The sequence below is a fragment of the Phalacrocorax aristotelis genome, chromosome 3, assembly GCF_949628215.1.
Source record: "Phalacrocorax aristotelis chromosome 3, bGulAri2.1, whole genome shotgun sequence".
NCBI lineage: Eukaryota > Metazoa > Chordata > Aves > Suliformes > Phalacrocoracidae > Phalacrocorax > Phalacrocorax aristotelis.
In genome coordinates this window covers 40,305,749-40,320,641 of record NC_134278.1, presented here as the reverse complement: position 1 = coordinate 40,320,641, position 14,893 = coordinate 40,305,749, and the positions used below count along the sequence as shown (strand labels likewise).

The 14,893-nt window shown below is 43.0% G+C and overlaps 1 protein-coding gene across 2 annotated transcripts; it reads left to right on the top strand.

Annotated features, from left to right (window-relative positions):
* The first annotated feature begins 8,051 nt into the window (after window positions 1-8,051).
* GJB7 (gap junction protein beta 7) lies at window positions 8,052-14,779 on the top strand. 2 transcript variants are annotated; one of them, XM_075087233.1, is made up of 2 exons: window positions 8,052-9,280; window positions 14,643-14,779. In XM_075087233.1, exons 1-2 carry the CDS (start codon window positions 8,494-8,496, stop codon window positions 14,777-14,779), a joined length of 924 nt encoding a protein of 307 aa, XP_074943334.1. In that variant the 5' UTR covers window positions 8,052-8,493. The 2 variants fall into 2 exon arrangements, with proteins under 2 accessions (XP_074943334.1, XP_074943333.1); XM_075087232.1 differs by lacking the exon at window positions 14,643-14,779 and having other exon boundaries at window positions 8,052-9,438.
* The last annotated feature ends 114 nt before the right edge of the window (window positions 14,780-14,893 follow it).

Here is a 14,893-nt window from a genome sequence, read left to right as displayed (position 1 = left end):
CAGAATGTGAAAGGCAGGCTATTTGCAGAGAGTCTTCTGCACGTGTTCCTGCAAGACTGATGTACTCAAGTGACTTCGTTGCTTGCGAGTGCACAGGCTACACGTGTCTCGCAGACTGCCACTGCTCATCGCCCGCTGCTTTGGATGCCCCAGCGCGCGCGTCTTCAGGTTGTGCTGCTGCTAATGTGAAAGCAAAAAGTGTGCAGCATTAGGGCTGGTGCCGATGAGTGCTGAAAAGATGCAGATAAAGTCTGCGATTTTAAACAAATGCCGTAGTTTCCTTGTACCTTTCTGAAGATAGGAGACACGTTATGGTTCTCCTTTGAACAGCGGGCCAGGAGAGGTGATCAGGTTTCACTTGTTTAGTTTATATTACCTAGGAGACGAACAGTTTCCATCCAAGGCTTAAAGCAATACTCCCTTTCTCGGAAAAGAGTTGTTGATTGTTAATGCCACTAGAAACCTGGGGTCCAGCTGTAATTGTTCACTGAGACGCAGGTAAGTTAGAGTTTCTTGTTATAAAATATAGTTTTACCAAATCAAACAGGCTTGATAATAGTGAGGGTGTCCCATCAGCCAGCATAAAGTACAGATATAATCCTCTTTTCATTGCACTGTTGCAGTACCTTGTAACTACTAAAGAGTTACAAACTGTAGCGTAGCCACTGGTCATCGCTCATTCGTTTGGAAATCTTTTGACTTTGTCAATTCATTTTTTTATGAGTTGACTAAAGCTTTACAGCAGTAGTGTTACAACAGTCGCATGAATGAAGTAGTAATACTAATGTTGAAGATAATTTGCTGCAGAGGGAGTTTTTGTTTATAGCAGGAGAGCATAGGAGATATAGGTTATCTATCTGGCACGAAAGTGATGAGAAATGCGGCAGTAGTTATGTAGGCAAAATATAGACATCACGACTTCAAAACAAAAAGTCATTTTGGCTACTTCTGAGTTTAATTTTTTTGTTTTAATTACACAGTTTACCAAAGTAACAAAGAAAACAGTGAACTGTGTCTGCCTTTTCTCAAAATCCATTCATTGCTGTGGAGGAGAGACCACAGCAATTAGCAGCTGGCAAAGCATCAGACTCAGCAGCTGCTGGATTATTAAGTGGTGTTTGCGGTTTCCCTAAATACAATTTTGCCACCACTGGCTATAAAAAAGAATGCCAAGTGTGCTTAAAGTTACGAAGCCTGCTGAAGATGTGTTTTGTAAGTGATATTTTCAGAGAAATGAATGTTGGGCAGCCAAGGTCCTGAAGCCCGGAGAGGAAGGAGATTTGCCCCAAGCCACTCAGGAAAGCAATATGAAAGTCTCATGTAAAAGCCAAACTGACCGGCTCTGGTCTGCTGCTACGTGACCAGATGAGCCGAGCCCTCTTCCATCTAGTCTTTTCCTTCCTGTAGCCAATGGCAAATAAATATCGAGGCTGATGTTTTTACACACCATTTGTCCATTTTAAGCAGTATTTAATTGTTTATGGAATTCTACTTTTAGTATCGCTTATCACAGTACCCAGAGGTTTATCTCCCAACATACAAAAGGGCATATTTCTTGCTCTGAGGAGTTAGAAGTTAATAAAAGGCATGAAGTAGTGAGAGGGTAGAATCAGTAAGCTAAAGAAGATGAAAGCAAGGGACTGCGCTACGAGAAACCACAGCTCTTTTCTTAGCTCTGTCTCTGATGTACTGGGTGATGCTGGATAAACCATGTCAACTCTCTGGTGGATGGCACGTTTTCTCTGTCTAGATTATTGATGTTTTGAGGAGGGGGCTCAATTTTTTATTACATGTTAATGAAGTTCAATCTAAAGTGTTTGTAGATTATTTTTTTGATGATCTGTGAGAGGAGAACAAGCTATTGCTAGTACATTTACCTCTGCCATTCAGGGGCCTCCACTTCCACTGGAGGTGTCTGAAGGATGAAAGAAGTGGGAAACCTCTGGCTCCAGTCAGCCTAAGAACCACGGACTCTGCTGCACTACTGCTAGCAGCGGTTGTGGCAGAAGCGAACAGCTTGGCCAGTGTGCAGACCAGGAGGGCTGTGTTTGCTCACGGGTTGTCAAACGTTACCTGGCTTGTTTCTGAAGAGCCTTAAAAAGCAATGAGTATCAATATGATGTTAATGTTACAGCTTTACTTATTTGATGATAAGAGACAGGTTGTCTGAACAAGAAAAGGCTAATGTTTATGATTTCTCTGTTTTCTCTTGTTGGCTTTGTCACAAGGTCCTGGAAATCACCTTACATTGGCACTCTCACTGCTGAACAAGAAACAAAGGCATTACAAGGTTAGTGACTTGTAGCAACAGTTTTTCAGCTCCTATCACAGATGTGCAACAGCTGGAATAGCTGGTGCACGTGCAGCTTGGTGGGGTGGCTTTGAAGAGAGTTATACTGTACCTTGGTGTTCCAAGGAGATTTGCTGCTCCCTCTTCTTCTGTAGCAAAGCACTGGAATAGATACACCACAATGGGGTGGGGTGGCTAGCGGGGCTTCCATCAGTTTAAGAGGGGACTGAACAAACATCTGTCAGGAGCACTGTATGCACAACGAAGCCTTCTTAGGGCCAGAGAATTAAGAAATCAGTGTTTCTCAACCTGTGGACCTTACACCTCTGGTAGTCGGTAAGGAAGCAGTGGGTAGTCCATGAAACAAGCACAAAGGCTCAGCAACCGTAAAATGGGTGCACACTTCCTTATACCAGCAAACAAAGAAAATAAGGGGGAAATGCAGTTACTAAATTAACGTCTGAAGTTAAGCTTCATTATTTGTTTGGCTTTTTATGGAAAACATTATGCCAATGCTTTTTTTTTCTTTTCCTCATAACACTTTCATGATCCTTGGTGTTTTTTTTAAAAAAAGTGCTGTAATGATGTTTTGATTAAATTGTAAAAAAAAATTGAGAGATGAACTTTCAAGATTGTTACCAGCTCTGCTTTTTTGTGATTCTCTACTTCTGCTCTCTGCTTTATCTTTGCTGCTATTTACAGTTCTCTTTCTTTCTGTCCAAAAAAAAAAGTAAAAACAAAGTAAGATGGAGGTGCAGCAAAATACTCCCATTAGTAATGTTTATATCAGAAAAAGAAAGTCTTTTCCCATCTCTCAGCCTGCGAGGAAAGTTCAGCTTACTTGTACAGAATTCACAGATCTACCATTCCCAGGCTCGTGTTCCTTCTGTTATTTCTCAACGTTCCACCTCCATTTCCCGTAATACTGCACCTTCTTCCTGTAATTTGCCTGCCCTCTGAGCTCTGACCTGCCTGCCCTCTTTGTGCCCCTAACGCTTTGAATGCTTTCCCCACTTTCTCTCTACTTAGTTTGTTATTGCATTTTCTTACTCCCCCACTCCCCCCCCGCCCCATTTTCCTTTGCACAAAGATAGCTTTTCTGCTTTTAAAGTAATTAAATTAGCAGAGCTGATTGAAATCTAGGTGAACTAATTCTCTGAGCAACTATGCTTTTCGAGGGATGCATTACTCAATGCACATTAGCCAACCTTCTGTGGACCTCATTGAATGACAAAAATGATTTTTTGATGAATGTATTCAACAACAATAGCATTATTCAAACATTTCACTCAATAAATTACATTTAGCACACTCAGAAGTTAATGATGCATTCAGGTTGCTCTGTGTGCTCAGCAGAGTGTGTGTGCAGCCTTAGGGGGGGGATCCAAGCCACTGGTATGTTTGAGGAAAGCAGGGGGTGTAGGGGTCTTCTGGTCACTTGTGTCTCTAGTGAACAAGACAAGGTGCGAGTGTGTTGCGGGGGGCAATGTTTAAGTCACATTTAGGTATAAACGATGTATGTGAGGAGGAAGAGAGATTACCTGCTCCATTGCCTGGCTGGTAGCAGAGGCAGCCCAGGGACATGTTTTCATGCTCATCCCTGGTACTTCAGCTAGAAGAAAGTACAACAGATGAACATAACTTTAAGCTTCAGCTTTTGTCCAAGTTGGGGTGTGCGTGTGTGTATGTGTATGGAGCACAGGGTTCAAGTAAATCTAACCTCAAATTCCTACTCTTCACTTCTTGCTCCATTCACCTTTTCTCTTGAGCACTTGGAGCCAATAATTTTTCTTTTACTGTTTAAGATTCTCTGGTGTCTTCTTTGTAATTTCCAATAGAGGCTAAGTCTTTTTGTGGGCTTTATTTCCATGGTGCCAAACAGATCCTCCTTTGACCCTTTTGTTGTTTTTTTAAAACCTTTGAGTGATGTCATTGTCAGCCTCAATGCTGGACATCACCTTGATGCAAATTGATGTAATCTACATTTTCTGTAATCTACTCAATTTCTTCAGCTAGTTCCCTTCTTGACTCTTTTTATTCATTTTGCACAAAATGAACCTCCTCTGAATGCTAAGGTTGAAATCACTCTTTGGCTACAAGGATCTGGATCCCATTTTTGCCCCTCTCATCCTTACATTAGCCAGAATATAATTTTGCTAAAGCGTCATGCCCTGACATTACTCTCGGCATCTGTTTCCACACGTACTGCCACTTCTAGAAGTGTCACAAAACTTCATACCACTGTCATCTTTTTCCTGCTGCTCAATTGTGTGCTTACTTGAAGATTTCTCTTCTTTTTGTTGTCTGAATCCTCACCTTTCTCTGAATTTCATACAGCCCATATAATGTCTTTGTCTTCTCTAGCCTCAGCTAACTTAACCTCTCCCCAGTCTGTGCCTGTGCTGTTCCATGAAATCTATTATCTCTTGTTCACCTGCAGAGTAACTCCTTAGCTTTGAAGTCCATTTTATTTTTCTGATCCACATGTTCTTTGCAGCACTTCAGTGAATTAATTGTGTGTTCGAAGTATAAAAAAGCATCAGTTAAGGTTTACGATCTTCTATAGCAACAGTGCAAAAAGCAAACATAACCTTTTAAAGGCACATTTGCAGCTCCTTTGAACAGAGGAGTTGTGCTGGTTACAACTTGAACAGTATGTACTGGGGCTGAGCCCATCAGCCATGGTGGTAGCACCTCTGGGATAATGTATTTAAGAAGGGGTTGGGGTGGGGGGGAGGGGGAGAACTGCTGCATAACAGCAGCCAGAGAGAGGAGTGAGAATATGTGATAGAAACAACCCTGCAGACACCAAGGTCAGTGAAGAAGGAGGGGAGGAGGTGCTCCAGGCACCGGAGCACAGATTCCCCTGCAGCTCATGGAGGTCCATGGTGGAGCAGATATCCACCTGGAACCCGTGGAGGACCCCATGCCAGAGCAGGTGGATGTCCAAAGGAGGCTGGGACCCTGTGGGAAGCCTGTGCTGGAGGAGTTTTGCTGGCAGGACCTGTGGACCCATGGGGGAAGCCATGCTGGAGCAGTCTGTTCCTAAAGGACTGCACCCTGTGGGAGGAACCCATGCTGGAGCAGTTTGTGAAGAACTTCAGCCTGTAGAAAGGACCCGTATTGGAGAAGTTCATGGAATACTGTCTCCCATGGGAGGGACCCAACAGTGGAGCAGGGGACAGCGTGAGGAGTCCTCCCCCTAAGGAGGAAGGAGCATCAAAGACGTGTGATGAATGGACCGTAACCCCCATTCCCTGTCCTGCTGTGCTGCTGGAGGGGAGAAGGGAGAGAAAATTGGGAGTAAACTTAAGCCCAGGAAGAAGGGAGGGGTGGGGGAAGGTGTTTTAAGATTTGGTTTCGATTCTCATTACCTTACTCTGATTTGACTGTTACTAAATTAAGCTAATTTCCCCAAGTTGAGTCAATTTGCCCGTAACGGTAATTGGTGCGTGATCTCTCCCTGTCCTTATCTTGACCTACAAGCCTTTCTTTATATTTCTCTCCCCTGCCCAGCTGAGGAGGGGAGTAATAGAGTGGCTTTGGTGGGCACTCGACGTCCAGCCAGGGTCAACCACCACACAATACCATGAAAGAGGCTCTGTGGCCATTTAGGCTTGTGGTTGAATGTTGTCCTATACAACCACTTCTCAACATCGAGTGGAGGCTGCAAGTGGAAAAACATAACCAATGCTCTGCAGACTTCTGGCTGCAGAAACGCCGCTGGCCACAAGACCTGCCCTGCAGTCTTTTAATAAATTTCAGTTTATCATCAACAGAGCACACAGACCAGGAGCCATCTTTAGTTCTGTGAAAAGGCCTCCTGCCTCACTGCCAGACTTCTGGGTACCAGAATGCGTTGCTGTCTTTCAAAATACCTTTCAGAAATGTCATTCATCCTATCTTCTGGCTGGCTAGAATTTGATCATCTCTCTGCTGGAGATTTTAGTCAAATCCTTAATCCTCCATTTTCTCTCGGCAGGACTTTCTTTTCCCCTTCACATCCTTCTCCTCAGGGTGGGATTGGCAAAAGCAGATGTAAAGTTGCTCTTTACTAATCCCTCTTGCTGCTCAGGTAAGGAAGTAGCAGCTCAGCTTTGGCAAAAGACGCCTCAAGGTAAATTGCTCAGTCTGTATTTAGGTATCTCCACGGCCTGATTTCCACCAGTGTTGGTTCCCACTGATTTTTGTGCCTTTCTGGTGACCCAGTGTATCTTTAATTTCTGTCCCGACTTGTTCAGCTGGATGCTTAGAGTTGGTGTAACTCCAGTCATGGATTGATAGGTGACATTAGGCTTTTTACATTAGAAAGGGGTAGTCCAGTTCTTATGATCATTAGCAAAAGCCCACTCTCAGCCATACTCATTTTCCATGGAATAACAAAATTCAGACTCCCCTTCTATAGTGCTTGTGCACATCTTAAATTCCTAGTAAAGGCCCCTTGAGGTTTTCCTTCAAATCTGCTCCAGAGATCGTCCACAAGATGTGTTCACACATGTTAATATTCATACTTGCTCACATGAATGTTTTGTTTTGTTGCCTGTGATTTATTACATTATAGTATCTTCATGCTTTGCTATTCATAGAATCGTAGAATGTCCTGAGTTGGAAGGGGCCCACAAGGATCATCAAGTCCAACTCTCGTCCCTGTACAGGACAACCCCAAATTTACGCCATATTAAGCTCCTTTGAGACTGATGTATTTACTGTGTATTACTTATCTAGAAAGCATTAAAGCCCTAGTGCTCTCCTGAGGAGCTCAATTTAAATTTCTGCTTGAGCTCTAATTGCAGACATGGAGGACAGAAACAGCTCTTTAATGACCAAGTCACCACCCTGCCAAACATATTTAAAAGCATATATGTCTGATAGGATATAAGCCAACTGATATTCCTGTTATTCTTTTTTACCTGCAGCATAAAGGTGTAGCTTGGTAACCATTCTTTGTGAGAACATCTTTTTTCAACATCCTTCCCAGTATTAATCAGCAATATATTCATTTCCTCAGCTCCTCAGGTAAGTCACCAGCTCTAATGGTAGCAATGTAGGAATACCCAAATAGGCAAATAGCCTTGTCTTCCAGCAGAAACCTGGCCACAGGCAGATGTGATGATGGGCTGCAGAATCAAGGGACAGCAAAAGTACTATGAGGTTTTCACCTGTGTTGAGCTTTGTGATGCTGTGACCCAATAACTACTTGTATTCAAACTTGCCAGTTGATGAACTTGCTCATACATCGGCACTAACTGCAGCCATGGCAGAGGCGGCAGAATTTGTATGTGCCACTGCAGCCACAGAGAGGCACATCTCTCCTGCCAGGCAGAGCTTGCAGGAACAGTCGACGGGATGGGGACATTAAAAGATAAAACACACAGATCTGGAAACTTCTCAGCTTTCCCTCCTCGTGTCTCCCAGCCATTCTGTGTCCTGGGAATACATCTGCTTTTTGCTCTTACAAAACAAAGGAGCTTGCTATCCTCGAAGACCCATGCAGACCTCAGAGTTTGGGCCAGGTGGGAAGGTAACTGTATGCTCTTGGTGGTTATCTCAGGTCTTCTTTTGACTTTGAGGAGAGTCTGGCTGCCAATGGCTCCTTAGGCAGCTCTTCCAAAAGGAGTGTTCCAGAGTTAGGACAGGGGAAGACTTGTGTGGAAAAGAAACTACGAAATAAAAACATTTCTGGAGTAAAGTTTAGCACATTTCTTAAATGATAAGAAATACAACAAGGAAAATCCAATGAAGCAGGACAGGGTTTAAAATATTACACTAGTTTACTGAGAAGTTAAACCACAGACAAAAAGAAAACAATTTGCATTTTGGTCATCAACTTATTATGGGACACACATACATACATTTGAAAGTGAAATCTGATTTGACTGTGCTTAGTATTTTCATAACTGACAGGGCTAAGTTGAGTGTGCCTCAGTGGCAGAGCACTAGGCTGAACTTGTCAGCGAAAGCTCTACCTGAGGCTCAGGAGATCCTTGGGAAGAACAGGCACATTTGCTTGCACAGGACAGTTTAACAGAATGATTAGGCTTCAGCCTAGTTGACAAAATCTATTTTAACAGCAAATGGATTTTATGTAATAGCCTCAGAAGGTACAAATTATCAGAACTGAAAGCACTTTGTTGTTGTTGTTTTCCTTTTAAAATGCTTAATAATTTTGAATTGCTTCAGCTACTGGTTATATTTCACCTTGAATGAATGTTTTGTTTTTCTTCACCCAGGTGGAAGCATCTCTCTGCTCTCCTGTTTTTTTGATACAGGATTTCCTTCCTTCCTGGAGGAAAAAAATGAACTGGGGACTCCTATGCAATCTACTGAGCGGAGTGAATAAATATTCAACAGGAATTGGAAGAATTTGGGTAGCGGTTGTGTTCATGTTCCGCTTACTGGTTTACATTGTGGCTGCAGAAAGCATCTGGAAGTATGAGCACGATGAATTTGAATGCAATATCAAGCAGCCTGGTTGTGAAAATGTCTGCTTTGACCATTTCTTCCCTGTCTCCCACATCAGACTTTGGGCTTTGCAATTAATCATGGTCTCCACCCCTTCACTCTTGGTTGTTTTTCATGTTGCTTACCGAGACAACAGAGAGAAACACCACAACCAGAAGCCTTATAAAAGTCCAGGAGAGATAGATGGTGGATTGCTGTGCACTTACCTTACCAGCCTTATTTTAAAAACAGGATTTGAAATAGTTTTTCTTGTTCTGTTTTATAAATTGTACAATGGTTTCAAAGTACCACGTCTTGTGAAATGTGACATAAGACCATGTCCCAATACCGTAGACTGCTATATTTCCAAACCCACAGAGAAGATGATTTTCCTCTATTTTCTGGTGGCAACTTCATGCCTGTGCATTGTATTAAATCTAAGTGAATTGAGTTACCTCATTTTCAAATACTCCATAAAACGTTATCTGAAGAGGTACATCAAGAAACGTCAAGGCTCAGAAAATTATTGCCACAAACCAGAAATCATCGGTCACAACAGACTGGCAGCTGCAGGATGGTTCCACAACAGCTCCCTGTCCGCATGTCTGAATATACAAGACAAATATGGAAAAAAAAGCTCCCTGTTGACTTGAAAGAAGGTCAGAGACCACCTTCCCGTTATGCAAGCTGTCGTTGACGAACTGCTTGTCCAATCAGTGCTTTACAGAACTGATAGTTACGTAGGAAATATTCTTCCTCTATTAGTTCCCCCTTACTTGAGTGGATAAATTCAGCTGCATTATGTGTAAGAATCACCTAGATCTGTTCATGCTGAAACAAGAGATGTAGAAGTCTGAAAATTCCATGAAGTTGTAATACAAACACAGATACTTATGATAAATCATGCTGAAACAATTGCTTAGTTGTGTTTTGAATATTGCACAGAACTACTTTGGTACAAGCAAAAAGAGGCTTTGTACATGCAGACTTGGAAGAACCTGGGATTAAGGTGCTGAATGGGAGGGGGATGTACAACATTTGCCAAGCGGGTGGATCCGATAGCTATTGAAACAGCAATCGGAAAGCGCTGGCATACAGTGGCTGCTGGCGTCTTGAGGAGAGCTGGATGGTCACAAGCCCATTCCACCGGACTACAGTAAAACATCTCGAAGAAAAAGAAAATAAGAGCTAGGCACATCTAGTTTAGCCCATGGTGATAAAGACAGACCTGGTTATTTAACTATTTGTGGAGCTCCTCTTTCTGGAGGCATTTTAAGCCCTTAACGGTTTTTAGGATATTTATCATCACAACGCATCCCATAAGAAAAGGTACTCCCTCAAACTTGTGCAGGCAGCATATACCAGAGTACAGTGCTAACTCCTGGTCACTGCACTGAGCAGCTCCAGTCATTAGACTTTTCCTAGGATCAGAGTAGAGGAATGTAGACCACACAATATGGCCCAGCAGTCCCAGTATTCCAGGACCTGGAAGGTGGTCCCTTTAGTAAGGGTGAAAATACTGCTATTCCTTCAGTAGATTTCCCTGTCATAAAAGAACATGTGAAATCTAAAAATACAAAAAGCCTCCAGTAGAAACAAAGTAAAAAGGAACTACCTATTCCCACCCCCAAATTTCAGAGTATCTCTTAAACCACCACACATCTCTGCTCCATTACATGCGACATTTAGTCTAACAGGGAAGGGACAGAAACTAGCCAAGATGTGTCTCCTGTTGAACCTGGACTTCTGAGATGATAGGAATTAACTACCTAAAAAGACTTATCTCTGCGTAGTGTTGTTGCCTTTCTGTTGCTGGGATGAAAGGCCTTCGACACACATCAATACTGAGCCTGCTCAAAACACCCTTCAGAGAAAAACACCGCCTGCAGTGAGTGGAGCTGCCTGAATGTTGAACTGACTTTATTGTTCACGCCAGGGTAAAGAGGAGGAACCAGTAGCAAAAACATGTGAGCTGTTTTTTCACTCCAAAGAAAACCCCAGCTTTGGTTATGCAGCATTACTTGAACGAGTACTGGGGTAGCAGTTACAGAACTCACTTTAAGAACAAATAAACTATGTGTTTTTAGCTGTGAGTTTCAAGCTTTTTTGCTAAAATAAACCTGCTTTTATAAAAAAAGGTGAGAATACGTTTGCTGCTGTTAAACTTACCAGTGATGGCAGTCTCTCAGACACTAGCTTGCCAGCTTGCGGCCAGTTAAAGTTCTACATCTCAAGAGACGCTGAATCCGCATGTATGCGGAGACAACAGGCTTTACACGATTCAGAACATTTTCTGTTAAATCTCTGCGTACTCAGGACGTGGCTCATGAGAGAAACGCACTTAGAAACTTTTTTGCAGCTACTGGACAAAACCCTGGAGCGCGTGAAGGAAACCGCTGCCCGTCAGCCCTGTGTAACTGTGCCTGCCACAGCCTGCGTAACTGAGAACAAAAGCCAGCATCATCTTCGCCCTTTTTAAACCCTAATGCATCATTTTTTTAAGACGACAACGCCATCAAAATAATAATAAAAAAAGCTTCTAAAATGCCTTTTTAAATTATTGAGGACAAATTTTAAGACAGCACATTAACAAAACAAGTATTTGTTAATTTTTTTTAAAAGCAAGGTTTATTTGAGAGAAGACGAAGAGAAGCAAACAGTTTAGCCAACACAGGTTTCTGATTAAATTTGTGCATTAGCTGCTGTCTAATAGAAAAATTATGTTAAGTCAGGGCTTGAAGAGTTTTAGAGCAACCCCTAAAGCTCTGTGGCTGGTCAGAGCTTCCCACTTAGACCAAAAATTTTCCTGCGAAACAAGAACTTTAATTCTTTGGAATGTATTTCAAGATTTTATTTCTAATTCCTATCTTCAACAGTCATGAAATGATAAATAAATTCCAAAATCAACAGGTTTCAACTCTCAGAGGACACTTCAGTTTTGACAAAGCCTTATGTAAGAAATATTCTGAACAATTGCTATGGACAACTCCGTGTAACCCCCAACTCACTCTCAGCAAACAGCCAGGTGGCTTTTACACCATGTGCTGCAAAATTAGAGTGTTTGGCAAAGTCATTAATGAAAAGGAAACGAGCATCACACACAGCAGCTGTCAGATTTTGCTTAACCTGAGAGAACAAACTCATCCACCTTCTGAACCCCTGCTCTTGGCCAGCGTGCAGTCCTTTTACTGGCTCCTTCACTTCCACAGCCTTTTCCCCACCTTTATACTCCTTTGTGCTCCAGTTTAAGTTTCACTCACCATCCATCCCTCCCTCCCTGAAGTCGTTTGCTCTTACATTTTTGGTTCAAATGAATTTGTAGGCTTGGTCCCTAAAGGTTTAAGGGCTTTTTTTGTGTATTCAACTTCCAATTCACACAGACAAAATTAAAAAAAAAAAAACCCAAACCAAATCCAAGTGCTATGCTTTTATTCTTTTTAAAATGTTTTTACGTACAGCCTCCTCAATCACATAGCAATTGGTAGAAAACTGACCTGAGCCCACATTGTAATGGAAAAATAACACGATCACTCCATGCACATCCATACAAAAATACTTACCTCATTCATATTTCAAAACATCTCTGCAAACATTGAAAGACCCAAACCTTAGATAGATCCTCATTTTCTTTAAAACCCAAGTAATGTCCTTGACAGTGACAAAGTTTGGGGGGAAAAAGAAGTCACAGAAAAAAGCAGGGCACAAGCAGGAGCTGCTGCCCCAACTCCTGCTTCAGCGAGCTCCTCTAGCCCCGGTGGCTCAACCTCAGGGTAGCGTGCCCGTGCAGGCCCGCGGGAGCCTCAACCGTACTACTACTTTGGCACAGAAACTAACTGCAAGAATATAGCCAGCTGCTTTTCCTCACCTGAGCCAAAGGCTACTTCCAGTGTTAATTTTAAAAGCATCGCTCCATCACTATCTAACAGACGTAGACAGGACGTACCAGAACACCCCAGGACCAACAATCCCCCCCATCCCGTTGAGAACCACCCCAAAATGTGAGGACAAACCCACTACTCTTATTTACACTGAATTAGGGCTCATACAATATAAGACTTCTTTATAAACATAGTTAACCACAAGAGAGGCTGACTGCTGGTTTAAAGCTGTCTTTCAGTCACAAAACCGTCTGTACTCTGCATCCAAGCTCCTCCATTTGATTGCTTCCCCATCAACAACTGCTGCTTTAGTCAGCATGTTCTTCATGGTGACAAGGGGTTTAAAAGAAAGATTCTTTGCTCAAATGCCCCACAGTTCATGGGTGACGTGTCTGGAAGACAGAGGAGGAAGGAGAAAAAGAGAGGGGAGAAGTCAGAGAGGGACTGGGCAGCAGGGCAGGGGCCGGCAGCACCCATGGGTGTCGGGGCACCTCGCAGGCTGAGGCGGTGCTGGCGGAGCCAGGCTCAGCCACCCTGGAGCCCCATCCCGCCCGGCAGCCCAAGGGCAGGGGCACGGCTCCAGGCTCCGGAGGAGCCGTCAGGTCAGGCAAGCTGCCACAGCTATAGCAGGAGGTATTACACATCACTCAAGGTAAAATACCTAAATGCAAATACCAAATCTACTTTCTCAGGAACTTTTGTAGCACCCTCTGCAGCCCATGACATCTTAAGTCAGACCCTGCCTTCAGTCCCCCGCTTAAAGTTTACAATACTTTTTAAAAAGGGAAAAAAGAACACCATAGTTGCTCACCTGTTGGACAGGCTGCCAGTACCCGCGTAAAATGGCATGTGCCATGGAGGGCACTGACTAGACTGGTAACAGCACCTACTTAATTGGATTAACTGGGATAAGAATTAAAATATTAAAGATTTCATTCTCAGAAATTCAGACCCTACATTCAGATCCAAACCAGAAATTATCTCCTGGATATTTACGACATTGGGATTCAGCGCCACCCCACCCCATCCTTTTTTTTTTTTATATGGCATTCTAGCATAGCTCTGCGTACCTAAATAGTTGTACTCAGTTCTTAGTCTAAAATCTGCAAATGATGCAGTACCTATCACCAGGAATCTCAATGTTGAAACTATTTAACTTGCACAACACAAAAAGGTATCTTCTACAATCGCCGTGGCTCGCATCCAACAGCGACTCCATCTAGTGAGAGCACGCGGCCTCTGGTAGGTAGAACATGGCATCGTGTGCTTATAAAGATTACAATCATCTCTCCTAGACTTAAAATGCAAGGATCCGTTTTGGTTTTATCATTCTCAGACCGCACCTTTGATTTACTAACTTGGCAGAATAATCAGTTTAGTCACTCGGGAGGGATCAAAAGCAAGAGGAGCGAACAGGCTCTGTTCAAATGGAAGCACGGGCTTTCTGAGAAGATATGTGATTTAGCACCAGGCAGCATCCCAAGGGCTATGCCCATGCTGAAATGCGGTTGCCTTTTTCATACATAATCCTCACTCTCACAAGTCACTTCATTTGGTTGTAGGAATGTGCCCTCTGCATTGACATTCAGGTAAGCTGTCAAAGATTCCAGGTGAATAGCTTAAGAGCAATCAAGTGTAGCATTTAATGCAAAGCTTTACGTGGCAAGACAAGTTCATAGGAGGAAAAAAAAAAAAACCAACCCAAGCCAATCTCTCCCAAGATAAAGACTATTTTATATTACTGAAGGTAGGTCACATCCAGGAACGAGAATAATCCCAGAAAAATATCTGGTACCACACAATCCAGCTGGCTCATCCCATCCAAGTTAAGCACAATCACACATGAAAACCAACATCCGAGATTCCTGGGTACCGACAGCTCCCACCAACACATTCAGGCTTTTGGTTACTCAACAAACTGGACACCTGTTGTTTCGGTTAGCAGCATACAGAGAAATCGCTCCGATCCCGGGCACTACCAGGGGCACCGCTTCTGGGAAGGAGAGAGGTGGCGAGGGTGCTGCCAGGCACAGCCAGCCAGAGGCAGAAGAACGCGGAGGGAGCCCATGCCATCAATAGAGCACAAGCACCGAGTTTGTCTGTAAGATCACAATCTCACTTCCCTTTCAGAAAGTGCCTTGTTTATTCAGTTTTTAACGGTATGGCATAAGGACTCACGTATTTTATAGATAGATACCAAATTGGTATTATCAAAATAAACCATCTGTTTTATAAACCCACTATTTACAAAAACGGTTTCTGAAGTTTTTTTGTTTTGTTTTTT